This window comes from Leptonychotes weddellii, chromosome 1 (assembly GCF_054177405.1).
Source record: "Leptonychotes weddellii isolate Sample4059 chromosome 1, ASM5417740v2, whole genome shotgun sequence".
In the NCBI taxonomy this organism is placed as follows: domain Eukaryota; kingdom Metazoa; phylum Chordata; class Mammalia; order Carnivora; family Phocidae; genus Leptonychotes; species Leptonychotes weddellii.
In genome coordinates, this window is record NC_138369.1 from 1,045,903 (window position 1) to 1,059,016 (window position 13,114).

A 13,114-nucleotide genomic window follows, 5' to 3' on the forward strand; every position below is an offset into this window, starting at 1 on the left:
CAGGGAGGGACCCGGACACGGAAGGCCACACGGGGTGTGAGTCCACGTGGGTGACACGTCCAGAGCAGGCTCATCCGCGGACGGGAAGGGTGCTCCTGGGGCCGGGGCTGGGGAGTGACAGCTGATGGGGACGGGGACGCTCAGGGAGGGACCCGGACACGGAAGGCCACGCGGGGTGTGAGTCCACGTGGGTGACACGTCCAGAACAGGCTCATCCGCGGACGGGAAGGGGGCTCGGGGGGACGGGGGCTGGGGAGTGACCGTTGATGGGGGCGGGGACGCTCAGGGAGGGACCCGGACGTGGAAGGCCACGCGGGGTGTGAGTCCACGTGGGTGACACGCACAGAACGGGCTCATCCGCGGACGGGAAGGGGGCTCGTGGGGGTGGGGGCTGGGGAGGGGTGACGACTCATGGGGTGGGGTGCCTTTTGGGGCGATGGGATGTTCTGCAATTAGATCATGGTAATGGTTGGATAACTATTAAAGGCCACTGAATTGTACACTTTTAGAGGGTGAAACGTATGGTATGTGAATCGTATGTCCGTAATAGGACTAACGATGAAGCGGGGACCTAGAAACAAAAGATGCCATCCCCACCCTCGCGAGGAGAGAAGTGCTGTCTGGCTTTTCTTGTATGGTTCTGACGCCCCCACGGTGTGTCCAGGGAGCAGGGTCTGGCTCAAGCCCAGGAGGAAGGCTGGGGCCTGTGGACGGCTTTGTCTTTAATAGTAAACTTGAGATTATGGTCTGTGTAGATTCACCTCCAGGTGGAGCCCCAGGTGTGCTCAGAGGGGCTCTTAGGGTATTTCCAGGTGTGCGCGACGGGAAGGGGGCCGGCTCTGTCGATCTCAGATGGACATGTTCCCTTCCGGGGCAGCCCAGCCCCTGTCCCCAAGACCCCATCCCCCTTGCATATTCTAGGCCCTGCCCAGGGGTGTGTGGGGTACAACTGATGGAGCGGGGAAGTTGGGAATCCCTGCAAACCCCCTTCTTTGTGTGTGGCCCCCGTTCCTGACTGACAGGTCCAGCACACCTCACTCACTCACTCTACCCCTAGTGCCCACCAGAGCGATGGTCCCCAAAGCAGGCAGGGCCTTGCTCCTTCCTGACCCTAAGCCTGAGGTTCTTCTGTGGCGGAGCAGGGTACTGAGCCAGGCCCCGCCCGGGCTTCCGGAGCAGCACCCCTTTGTGCGTGGTGTGGGCGTGCACACGGGTGTGAGAGCACGGGAGGGGGGGTGTGAGCACCACACCCCGGGCCATCGCCTCTCCCTGAGCACATGGACTGGGGATCCCCTCCGCGGGGCCCCCGCCTGCTCTGGGCCAGCTGTTCCCAGGACTCTTGGTCCTGGCCTGGTCAGTGGAGGGGCATCCTGGGGGCCCCCATGGGGAGGAGACACCATCCCTGCCTCCCTGGCACATCGGCCGCAGGGCTGGTGGGGGAGCAGTCCAACCTCAGCGTGCTCCCACGTGCAGGCAGCCCCGCTCAGGCGCCTCAGACTCCGTGTCTCGTCTTGGCGTTAAGGAGCCCGCCTTCCCCGATCCACGGTGAGCAGGGACACGCGTGAGCTGGGTCGTGGCCGCTCTGGGCCTGACAGCTGTGTGCACAAGCAGAGCCCCTTCCCCCGGACCCTGGCGCACACTCAGACCTAATCTAATTAATTAATTTTAAGAAAGGGAGGAGGGTGGGGAGGAGCAGAGGGAGAGAGAGAATCTCAAGCAGGCTCCACACCCAGCCCGTCGGTCCAGCACGGAGACCGACGTGGGGCTCGATCCCGCAGCCGTGAGATCACGACCTGAGCTGAAATCCAGAGTCGTCCGTCAAGCGACTAAGCCACCCAGGCGCCCCACACTCAGATTTTAGAGGAGGACGTGTTTGGTCGGGGGCGCTTACAGGAGCATGTTGGTGGTTTCTTTTTGAAGAGATCCTTTGGCTTTGGTGTGAGCGGTTGGTGGGGGTTGGAGGAGGAGGTGTGGCTGAGAGGCCTGGTCTGGCTGGCCGACCGGCGCCCAGAACCTGCGGGGATGGGGGTGGGCCTGGGGACGCAGGGTGGGCTGGAGGCGGCTGGCCAGGGCCAAGGGCCGGCCCGGGGTTGTTTCTGTGGGTACCTGCCCCTCACCACACCCAGCTTGGGTGGCTGGCCCTTCCTCCCTGCGTCCTGGGGGCTGCGCAGTGCCTGCCCTTCCTTCTACAAGCCCTCCACGGCCCCTGCTCTGTCCCTGAGGGGCCAAGGCTGGTCCCACCCCGGGGGCATGCACAGCCTGTGTCCAGCTCGCTGGCTCTCTCAGCCTGGGAGCCCACCTGACTTCCCTCGGCAGCTGCTGACCAAGTGAAGCCTTGCCAGGGTCACGGCAAGCCCCACCTGACCATAGGTCACAGGTCCTGGAATTAGGCCCGGGGACCTTGGCATCACCTGACCGCACAGGGTGAGGTGCAGTGGGGGCCGGTGGGGCAGGCCAGAGGCCTTGGAGGTCAGTGGCGAGGGCCTGTCTCCCAGCCCCGGGCACTTTCTGCTCTGCCGTGTCGTCTTCCCTGTGCTGAGCAGCAGCCCCTCGGCCTGGGGAAGGGGCTGTGGGTGAGGCGGCTCCCAGCCCTCTCTGCACCCAGACTGGGGGCTCCACAGCTGGCCTCGGGGTTCTAGGGCCTCGGTCACATGACCAGCCCCGACTTCTGCCAGTGGGACTGTCCCTGAGTCATGGGGTGCGGGTCACTCGGCAGCACGTCTCACACCAGCTTGACATGTGGCACTCACAGGGGGCTGGGGTCACTGCACCCCTCTGTCCGGGCCCCAGGAAGGCGTGGCTCGCGCTCGCACCTTCGTAGATCTTTCAGCGTGCGCTTGGCGGCCCGAGCCTCTCATGGTGCTGCCCTCGGGTCCCCCTGCCAGGCTAGGGCTGCGTCGTGGACACGCGTGGCCTCCTGACCCGTGTCTCTGTTTCTTTGCCAGCCGGGAACCACGAGATTTGAGGCAGCGGGACCTGTCAACAGAATGTGTCGTCCCCCTGCATGTGACCCCGAGGCCACCGAGATGAGCACCACCACCGGGCCCTGGCAAGCGCTGACGTCTCACTAGCCGGGAGCCACCGGGCCACCATGGTGTACTAGCCCCGAAGAGCCGGCCGCAGCCTCAGGTCTGCACAGACCCGGGATTTGCACGGCCGCTGAGTCACCGTGGAGAGGCCAGGGTACCACAAACTTATGGATTTTGACAAGAAAGGAGGGAAAGGGGAGTCGGAGGAGGGTCGGAGAATGTCCAAGGCCGGCGGCCGGACCAGCCATGGCGTCCGGAGCTCAGGGACCAGCTCAGGGGTCCTGATGGTGGGACCCAACTTCCGGGTCGGGAAGAAGATAGGCTGTGGCAACTTCGGGGAGCTCCGGCTAGGTGAGCCCCTTGCTTATATTCCGGGGCACGGGGAGGGGGAGGCCACCCGATGGGGCTGTGGCCACCACTCCCAGATGACTTCCAGATGGTTGGGACTGGGAGTTCAGGTAAGTGTGAGATTCTGCTCCCCAAGGGGGAGGCTTTGCCAGAGGGGTGGACCCCTAGTCTCACCCTGTGTTTTTGACGGACAGTTTTATGGGGGATCTGTGTGCCCCCCCCATACAGGGGGGACCCACGTGGAAGTTTCTGGCTGGTGCGCCCAGGTGCATTTGCAAGGTGAAAATGCGAGCTTAGCTCCTGCTGAGCACTTAGCTGTCAGGAACCGCAGGCAAAGCCTGAGCCCTGCCCAGTGGCGGGTGTCACTGCTTGGGCCCCAACCAGCGGCCCTGAGAGCCTGGGTTGAGATGCCGTCCTGAGCCAGAGGCACACCACAGCCGCTCCGGAGGCTGCAGGACTGGGCTTGGGCCGTGGAGTCTCACTGCCTTTCTGTGGCCTCAGGAAGCCCTGGGCTTGGGCCTTCTGAGCCAGCCGACTGTCAAGGGCTGAGGGTCCGGTCTCCGTGTGCCGGTTGAGGGGGGCATGCAGGGCAGGTGCTGGGCTCGAACAGCGGATGTGTCCGTCTGTCTGTCTGCAACACTGCCAGACTCGCGGGCGAGAGCACAGTGCAGCCGTGTCCAGCCGTCCTGGCACGGCCCCGACCGCCTAGTAGCTGGTTCCGCAGCTGACCCCAGACGGAGCCGCCTTCACCCCCTCCCGCTGCCCTGTTAGGATGTGCGTGTTTGCACACACATGCGCACACAAACCAGGACGCGCACACAGGCCGAGGCCTGACCTGCAGCCTGGGGGCTACGGGGGCCTGTCCTTGGGGTGTCAGGATCAGCAGCCTACATGGTACGGCCCTGCATAGACAAATGAGGGTGTGCGGTGGGGCCGTGGGGTGCAGCAGCCTTGGGTTTAAAACAGTTTTAAAATTGAGGTATGTGGTGATTTCTGCCTGGCTTTTGCTCAGCATGATTTTGAGTGTCCCCGGTGTTGCGTGTGTAGGTAGCTGGTCGTCCATCTGTATGTCTGCGCCCCGTTTTCTTCATCTGTTCTCCTGCTCAGGGACATTTTTACCGTTGTGAATAAAACTGTCCTGAGCGTCCCTCTGCAGGTCTTGCCAGACTGATCTCCACAGTGATGGTAACCTTTCTAAACTCCTGTGGGCAGCATCTGAGGGTCCTGCGTGTCCCATGTCCCCATCAGCATTTGGGGTCGTCAGATTTTTCTGTTTTGAGCATGCTCGGGGGTGTCAAGGGGTTTTCATTTGCATTTCCCAATGATTCATGTTCTCCTGTGCATCGTGTGTCTTTTTTCCTGGCGATTTGAAGGTTTTCCTTTTATCTTTGGTTTCAGGTTTTGATTCCTCATTGTTTAAGGGGGATTTCTTTGTGTTTATCCTGCTTGGGATTGATTAAGTTTCATAGATCTGTGTAATAATTTTTCATTAAATTGGAAGAACTTTAGTCATTGTTTCTTCAAATCTTTCCCTGCCTTCGTCTTCGTGTCTTTTGCATCCTCAGACTCCGATTACACATACGTCAAGCGTTTGATGCTTTTCTGCAGGTCCCTCCAGCTTCTTTTGAGTTTTCTTTTAGCCTTTTTTTCCTTCTTTGCTTCAGTCTGGTTAGTTTTTACTCTTTTATAAGTTCGCCCTTCTTTTTCTCTGCTTTGTCTGGTCTATTGTTGGAGCCACTCGGGTGAATTTTTCATTTCATACATGGTATTTCTCACTTCACTGGATTCCCCTGTTTCTCCCTTGAGGTTTATTTATTTTCCCCATCTTGCCCTTTAAATCCTCACACGTCCTTGTGACTGTTTAAAATGCTAAATCTTGGGCGCCTGGGTGGCTCAGTCGTTAAGTGTCTGCCTTCGGCTCAGGTCATGACCCTACGGTCCTGGGATCGAGTCCCACATCGGGCTCCCTGCTCGGCAAGAAGCCTGCTTCTCCCTCTCCCATTCCTCCTGCTTGTGTTACTGCTCTCGCTATCTCTCTCTCTGTCAAATAAATAAATAAAATCTTTAAAAAAAAAAAAATGCTAAATCTTTGGCACCTTTGACTTTGTTTTTTCTTGCTACTGTCTCGTTTGCCTCCTTTTGCACACGTCTAGTACTGTCTTATTATCTGTTGGAAATTGTGGGTGCCACGTGTGGAATGTCTGCGTTACGCTTTGTCTTGGAGGCTCATCTTGACGTCGTCGGGGTCTGGTGGGCAGCTGAGAGCTGACCTGACTCAAGAGCTGGAGTCACGTCTGTCTCACGCAAGGGCATCCTGGGTTCTCAGCCAAGGGTCGGGGGAGTTCAGGAAGGCCTCCGAGTCTGGATGGCTGCAGCTCCAGCCTTGTGTGGCCCCCAGGATCTTCCTTCTGCTCATAGCCCCTCGGGAGGTGAGACTGCTGACGTTGGTGAGGCCCTCGGAACCCCAAGCACCTGAACTCCTCCAGCTGTCTGCGCACCCGGCTTCAGACACATGTGGGCATGAGTACACGGGCTCCCTTCAGCTCACGCTGGCCTTCAAGGACTTCGGCTCTTCCTCAACTCACGCTGGCCTTCAAGGACTCCGGCTCTCCCACAACTCCCACGGGCAGTCAGAACGTCAGAGTTTCTTCAACAAGACACAATAAAGTTATCAGTTACCATAAAGGATCAGTTAGAATCATCAGAGTTTAAAACATCTTTTATGAGGGGCGCCTGGGTGGCTCAGTTGGTTGAGTGTCCGACTCTTGGTTTCGGCTCAGGTCGTGACCTCATGGGTCGTGGGATCGAGCCCCACATGGGGCTCTATGCTCCTCGGGGAGTCTGCTGGAGATTCTCTCCGGCCCCTTCCCCCACTCACATGCACGCGCGCGCGCTCTCTTTCTCTCTATGAAATAAATAAACCTTAAAAAAAACACCCATGTATTTATGAGAAAACCTTGTTAGGAGCGTGGACAGGCAAGCCACAGATGGGCAGTGCTCAGCACCATGTGACAAAGCCCTGGTGTTTGCGCCCGTGGAAGGACAGCTCAGTAATAAAAAGACACTCCAATTAAACACGGGCACGAGAGGGGCGGGCGGCCGGCTCCATCGGAGGACCGTGTGACTCTTGATCTCGGGGCTGAGAGTTTGAGCCCCATGTCAGCTGTAGAGATGACTTTAAAAAAACACTAAAAACAGGCAAGAGATGTGAAGAGAGACTTCACGAAAGCAGACCGATGAATCGCCAGGGAGCTCAGAAGGCACACCGCCTCATCGGCCACGAGGGAGGGCAGCCACGTGAGTCACACTCCATGTTTGCAGCACAAGCGGCAGACTTGGCGGAGCGGGCCGGCGTGCCTGTAGGAAGTCCGCATCCTAACACCTCCGCGTAGCTCGTAGGAACACCGGGCCGGCGGCGGGCCTGCTGCAGCACGGACAAACCTCCGGTGCGCAGCGCCGTGTGGAAAGAGCCGGGAAGGAGGGGGCCGGGCCGGACTCTGTGCTGGCGACGTGCTCATCGCATGGGGCGCTTCACGTGTGCGCCCTTCACGGGTCAGTGTCTCCCCTCAGCCGCGGGTCCTACTGAACCTAGTCTGTGCTCTTCATTGGTAGGATATGGAGGGTACTGATGTCTGCTGCTTTGAAATGCTCTGATTTTGTTAAAAATAAGGGAGATGAGGGGCACCTTGGGGGCTCCATCGGTGAGGCGTCTGCCTTCGGCTCAGGTCGTGGTCCCGGGGTCCTGGGATCGAGCCCCGCGTCGGGCTCCCGGCTCAGCCGGAAGCTTGCTTCTCCCTCTCCCGCTCCCCCTCTCGCTGTCTCTCTCTCTCCCTCTCCCTGTCAATTAAATAAATAAATAAAATCTTTAGAGAATAAATAAGGGAGATGAGTGGGTGACAGGTGCACAGAGACAGTGGAACGAAGAGCAGGTTGTTTCTGCTGCTGTCATCTAGGGGGTGAGGATGCGGGTCTTCCCCGCAGGGGTTTTCCATTTTCTTATGTTTGAAACTTACATCGTAAGATGTTGAAGGAAAAACCTAAGAGGCAAAACCTGTTTTTTATCAAAGCCCAGGAAGCAGGGCTTCAGGAGAGCTTTCCTGCCCTGCTGCTGAGCGTCCGTCCGTGAAGAGCCTCTTAGCTGAGTTGTCTGCGCAAGTGAACGGAGGTCTGCGGGAAGGCGGGGCCCCTCTGCCCGCCCCTCCCAGACCGCGGCAAGAGACGGGGGCGGAGAGAACGCAGGCTGCGGGAGAGGCGAGCCGGGCTCCTCCCGGACAGCACCGTCGTGGGGTGGGGTCGTGGGTGCGCAGCCGCCTCGGCAGTCTCTCAAGGTGCAGTCGGAAATGAATGTTTTGTTGGAGCAACAGCTGGGAAAGAAAAATGTAAACACACTGCCTGGGTCAGCACGCCCAACCCTGCCAAGTGCCCGCGGAATGAGTGAATACATAGCAGGATGTGCACGCGCTCCCGCCGAGGACGAAAACCTCTGAGAGAAGTTCGCTTGCGCGTGGTGGCCGGGCGGCTGGAGCTCAGCTGTGCCCCCCAGGTTCTCCCGCAGGCCTGCGGGGACCCCTCGGCACGCGGCGTGCTGGGGAAGCTGACCCGCTGGCTCTCGAGCCGCCGCCCCTGGAACCAAGGCCCCGGGATGGCCGAGGCCGCGCCGCAGTCGCCCCCGCCCCCGCCGGCGCTGCAGCCACGCAGACAGCTGCGAGCACGCCCGGGATGGGGTGGTGACTGGGGGGAGGGGCTCACAGGCGCGGGAGCCCTGGCCTCCGCCTGCGGGGTGGGACGCAGCGGGGTCTCCGCCGCCGCGTTGGAGGTGGGGAGAGTAAGCTGAGGCCTCTTCCCACAGTGGATCCAGCTTGAGGCCAGCGGGGCAGACCGTGTGGCATCTTGGAGGACCAGGGGCCCCATGTGGAGCCACATTCATGGCCCTTGGGGTCCCGTGAGGCCAGGCCGAGGCCATGGGCCAGGATCTCTACTGGAGACGGGGACACAGCTGTCCACGGTGCTGTGCCCGGTAACCCCCAGAGGGTTGGGGGGCAGGGGCAAGCGCTTGGGCTTGAGGGGCTAGGGCAGCCCTCTGTTACGCAGCAGGTCACCGGACCGCAAAGCCACGTGGGTGCTGGGTGTCCACACACAGGGCACGGAGACCCTTCTCAGAAGCCCTGAGCCACGGGGCTGGGGCCGTCTCACCGTAAGTCCCGTCTGTGGGGCTCTAGCAGGTGAAGTCTGGGCTGCGGCAGGTTCCGGAACTCGTGTGTTTTCAGTTCTCTGCGGTTGGGCGTGTGGGCTCTTTCTGTGTGGGTTCCTGGAGGTCCTGCTGGTCAGCGATGGGCCTGGGAAGACCCTGCCCCGGCTCGCTCTTCCCTGTGAGGCACACAGATTCCTGGCCCCAGGTGTGGTGAGCTCTGGTGCCCTGGGAAGCCAGCCAGGGGCTCTCTGCCCACCAGGTGCCACTGAGCAGTGTCTCAGTGGGCCACAGGTTCCGGCAAGGGGCAGGGCCCTGAGGCCTGTTCCTTTCTGCACCACAAGGGACCTTCCATGCTGATGGCCGGTGTGGAGTGCCTTGGGTGAGTCATCGCAAGACAGGACCTGGACAGGCCTCTCCATGCGGCTTCTTGCCAGGGGGCCGTGCTCCGCGGGGTCGGGGTCTGCTGGTGGGTCAGACAGGAGGAGATGAGCCAGGGGCAGGGGGTGTGGCCTGCTCTGGGGCTGGTACTAGGTAGAGGCAGAGCAGGTGCTGGAGTATAGAGTTACCGGAGAGAAGGGGCGGGGGGTGTCCCGGGGAGCCAGGAAGGGCTGCTGCAGGCCAGATGACGTAGGCGGAGGGGAACACCAGCCTCTGCTGCTGCGCTGTGGGAGCTGAAGAGGGGCCTCGGGGTCATCGTGGGTCTGTTTTCTCTCTTTTAGATGGGAGAAATTGGCACGAGTTGGTGTACTGGTGGGAAGGATCCCCTAGAGAGGAGTTGGGAGCAGCCTCCTTGACTGGGCAGGCCTGAGTGGGGGGGGCAGGGCTGGCTGCAGGGGGGCTGGAAGATGAGGGTGTGGGGCAGATGGGGGCCACCTGCGGCGGGGCAGGGGGCTTTGTAGGCATTCTTATCACTCACAGGCCATGGCCGGGCTCAAGGGGGTCTGCTAGGGAATAGGAGGTGGCCCTGGAGGCGTGGGTCAGGTGGGGTCTCCCCCATGCCGGGGGCCCTGCCGCGCTGACGCACCTCTCTCCCACAGGGAAGAATCTCTATACAAATGAATACGTAGCTATTAAACTGGTGAGTTCAGGCCTTCCCTCCCACAGCCCAGTGGGGCCTCAGGGGTCCTGAGCTCAGACTGGCCCGGTGGGTCTCCTGGGGGGCGGGGTGCACGCACGGTGGGTCCCCTGACCACGTGTCCACCTGCCCTTCCCAGGAGCCCATCAAGTCCCGGGCACCTCAACTGCACCTGGAGTACCGCTTCTACAAGCAGCTCAGCGCCGCAGGTACCTGGGCCCCGCGCAGTGGGGGCGCAGTGGGGGCCGCGAGGGCGCCACCGGGTCCCACACGAGTCTGGGTGTCGCCCCTGCAGAGGGCATCCCTCAGGTCTACTACTTCGGCCCGTGTGGGAAGTACAATGCCATGGTGCTGGAGCTGCTGGGGCCTAGCCTGGAGGACCTGTTTGACCTGTGTGACCGCACATTCACGCTCAAGACGGTGCTCATGATCGCCATCCAGCTGGTACGGCTGGGGCTGCTGGGGAGGGGCGGGGGGCAGGGGAGGGGCGGGCGGGCCGAGGGGACAGCCCTGAGCCCCCCTGCCCACCACAGATCACGCGCATGGAGTACGTGCACACCAAGAGCCTCATCTACCGCGACGTGAAGCCCGAGAACTTCCTGGTGGGGCGGCCGGGCACCAAGCGGCAGCACGCCATCCACATCATCGACTTCGGCCTGGCCAAGGAGTACATCGACCCCGAGACCAAGAAGCACATCCCCTACCGGGAGCACAAGAGCCTGACGGGCACAGCGCGCTACATGAGCATCAACACGCACCTGGGCAAGGGTGAGCCGCGCGTGGGCCGGGCGGGGGGGCGCGCGGGCCGCGCTGACCTGCTCTCCCCCCGCAGAGCAGAGCCGCCGCGACGACCTGGAGGCGCTGGGCCACATGTTCATGTACTTCCTGCGTGGCAGCCTGCCCTGGCAGGGGCTCAAGGTGGGCGCGGGGCCGGGGGTGCGGGCGGGGGGCCTGTGGGTCGGTGTCGGCTGACCGCTCCCCCCACAGGCCGACACGCTCAAGGAACGCTATCAGAAGATCGGGGACACCAAGCGGGCCACGCCCATCGAGGCGCTCTGCGAGAGCTTCCCAGGTGAGGGGCGCCCCAGCCCCATGGCCCCGGGCCCCACCGACCCCCCGCCCCCGGGCCCCACTGACTCGGGGGCCCCTGCTGGCTCTCCACAGAGGAGATGGCCACCTACCTGCGTTATGTGCGGCGCCTGGACTTCTTCGAGAAGCCAGACTACGACTACCTGCGCAAGCTCTTCAGCGACCTCTTCGACCGCAGCGGCTTCGTGTTCGACTATGAGTACGACTGGGCGGGGAAGCCCCTGGTACGTGGGGGTCCCCGGACCGCTAGAGCCCTGGTTCCTGCAGTGGGTGAGGCCCCAGGATGTGGGGCCGGGAGCCTTGGTGCTCCATGCCCATGGGACCCCAGGTGCGTGGTGGGAGGGAGTAGGCTGCCCGGCCTCAGCGCTGCGTCCTGCCCCCTGCAGCCGACGCCCATCGGCACGGTCCACTCCGACCTGCCCTCGCAGCCTCAGCCTCGGGACAAAGCCCAGCTACACAGCAAAAACCAGGTGAGGGGCTGGGCCAAGGACCCCGACCATGGGGGCGGTGGGGCAGGGCCCACCTGACCCCCCTGCTGCCTCCCCCAACCCAGGCGCTGAACTCCACCAACGGGGAGCTGAACGCGGACGACCCCACTGCCGGGCACTCCAATGCTCCCATCACGGCGCCCGCGGAGGTGGAGGTGGCCGATGACACCAAGTAAGGCCCCGGGCAGCAGCCGGGCGTGGGGACACCGTGGGCCCCCTCCCCACCACCGGCCCCATGTCCGTGTTCCCTCGCCCACCCTGTGCAGGTGCTGCTGTTTTTTCAAGAGAAGGAAGAGAAAAGCAGTGCAGCGTCACAAGTGATGCTGGGCCCGGGCGCCCTGGACCCTCCTGCCGCAGCGCCCCCGGCGAGCCTGGCCCCGGCCACGTGGCCCACAGCCAGGACAGACTGCAGGGCCAGCCACGGCTGCCCGCCCCCCACGCGGGGTCACTTCCTTCACATGAGACTTTGCGAAATTTCTACGCCCGTGTCTGGTCCTCCCCTCCAAGAGCATTAACTATTTCAAACAAGGAGAAGAGAAACGGTGGCCACCCTGCCCTGCGCCCCTCTCGCCCGCCTGCTGAAGTGAGTAGTCGGCCGCCCGTCCCATTAGTCTCATAAAGTCCAGCTTGTCTCCCTCGATCCAAAGGCCGTTTTCTCGAGGGGGTGCTGTGGGCGTTGCTGCCGGGGTGAGCCTGCCCTGGGCCTCCCTGCACCATGGGGGAAGACGGGGTGGGGGAGGCCCCCCAAACCAAAATGCTGCACCAAAGCCTGGGCCGGCGGGCACAGCCCCGCAGGGTTTCCTGCCACACCTGCTCGTGGAGCTGTGTCCAGGGTCCCGGAGCCCCGGGGGCGGCCTCCTGCTTGGCACTCGGGCCACGGTCTGTGCCCGGGTGTGCGTGGGCTTCTCGTGTCTGTGCTCCACGCCGCCGGCGGACCAGCAGGAGACAAGCGCCTTAAAGCCCTGTCCCAGCCCTGCAGGCGCGTCCAGGGCCGGGCAGCCCTGGTGGGAGTGTGGTCCTTCTGGGCCCCCCCCGGAGGGCCCACGCTGCCTCAGGGTGGAGCAGCCGGGGAAGGCCTGGCAGCGGTGTGTGTGTCTAGGTCTTGCTTTACACGGTGTACAGAAATGGCACTTCGGTTTCTCTGATGCTTCCTGGAAGCCATAGAGTTTAGGGGCTTTTTTAAAAAAATAAAGGAAAATGAAAGCACTCCTGAGTGTGGTGTCCGGTGTTTCCAAGAGGCTTGACTGAAGCAGCAATGGCAGCAGAGATGCTTACGTTCCTGGGAGGGGCAGGCTCAGGGGGTAACCCCTTGCTCAAGAGACATGGACGGTCAGAACAAGAGAACCGAGAACTCTGGTCAGTGTTGGAGCGGGGCTTGGTTGTGTTTGGGGTCTGGAGATACTGCTGTTAACCTAGTCAAGATGAGAGCGAAGGACAGGTAAGGGACAGGTCCCCTTGGGCCTGGCTTCACACAAACACATTAGAAACCCTAACGAAGTGGCTTGTTCTTCCAGGAGAAATGGGGGGGTGGGCAGCTGCAGCTGGATGCTTGGGTCTCCAGTGCACCTGACAAAGTGGGGAGCCCCGGGACAGCCTCACCAGTTGCCTTGAATGCAGCGCAGAGGAAAAGAGATCTCCCTGGTGGATGCTGCAGACTGCATGTGTTCCCCCAACGTTCATACGCTGACAACCTAACCCCAGTGGGGTGGGACGGTGTTAGGGACAGGGTCTTTGGAGGTGATGAGGGTTAGGTGAGGTCATGTTGGGGGGGAGCCCCCCTGGTGGGACTAGTGCCCCTGTAAGGGGTCTTTGAGTGATTGATGTGGCCAGAAGCAAAGGGAGCGAATCCTTTTTTTTTTTTTTTAAGATTTTATTTATTTATTTTTTTTTTTAA

The 13,114-nt window shown here is 61.6% G+C and overlaps 1 protein-coding gene across 5 annotated transcripts; it reads left to right on the forward strand.

Annotated features, from left to right (window-relative positions):
* The first annotated feature begins 2,945 nt into the window (after nt 1-2,945).
* Nucleotides 2,946-12,426, forward strand: CSNK1G2 (casein kinase 1 gamma 2). Of its 5 annotated transcripts, none has more exons than XM_081828850.1 (12): nt 2,946-3,380; nt 5,776-6,929; nt 9,606-9,646; nt 9,783-9,852; nt 9,939-10,087; nt 10,177-10,411; nt 10,476-10,561; nt 10,631-10,715; nt 10,808-10,956; nt 11,119-11,202; nt 11,286-11,392; nt 11,487-12,426. In XM_081828850.1, exons 2-12 carry the CDS (start codon nt 6,899-6,901, stop codon nt 11,539-11,541), a joined length of 1,092 nt encoding a protein of 363 aa, XP_081684976.1. In that variant the 5' UTR covers nt 2,946-3,380; nt 5,776-6,898; the 3' UTR covers nt 11,542-12,426. The 5 variants fall into 5 exon arrangements, with proteins under 5 accessions (XP_081684976.1, XP_006743765.1, XP_030895403.1 ...); XM_081828921.1 differs by having other exon boundaries at nt 3,240-3,380; nt 5,796-6,929; XM_006743702.3 differs by lacking the exon at nt 5,776-6,929.
* The last annotated feature ends 688 nt before the right edge of the window (nt 12,427-13,114 follow it).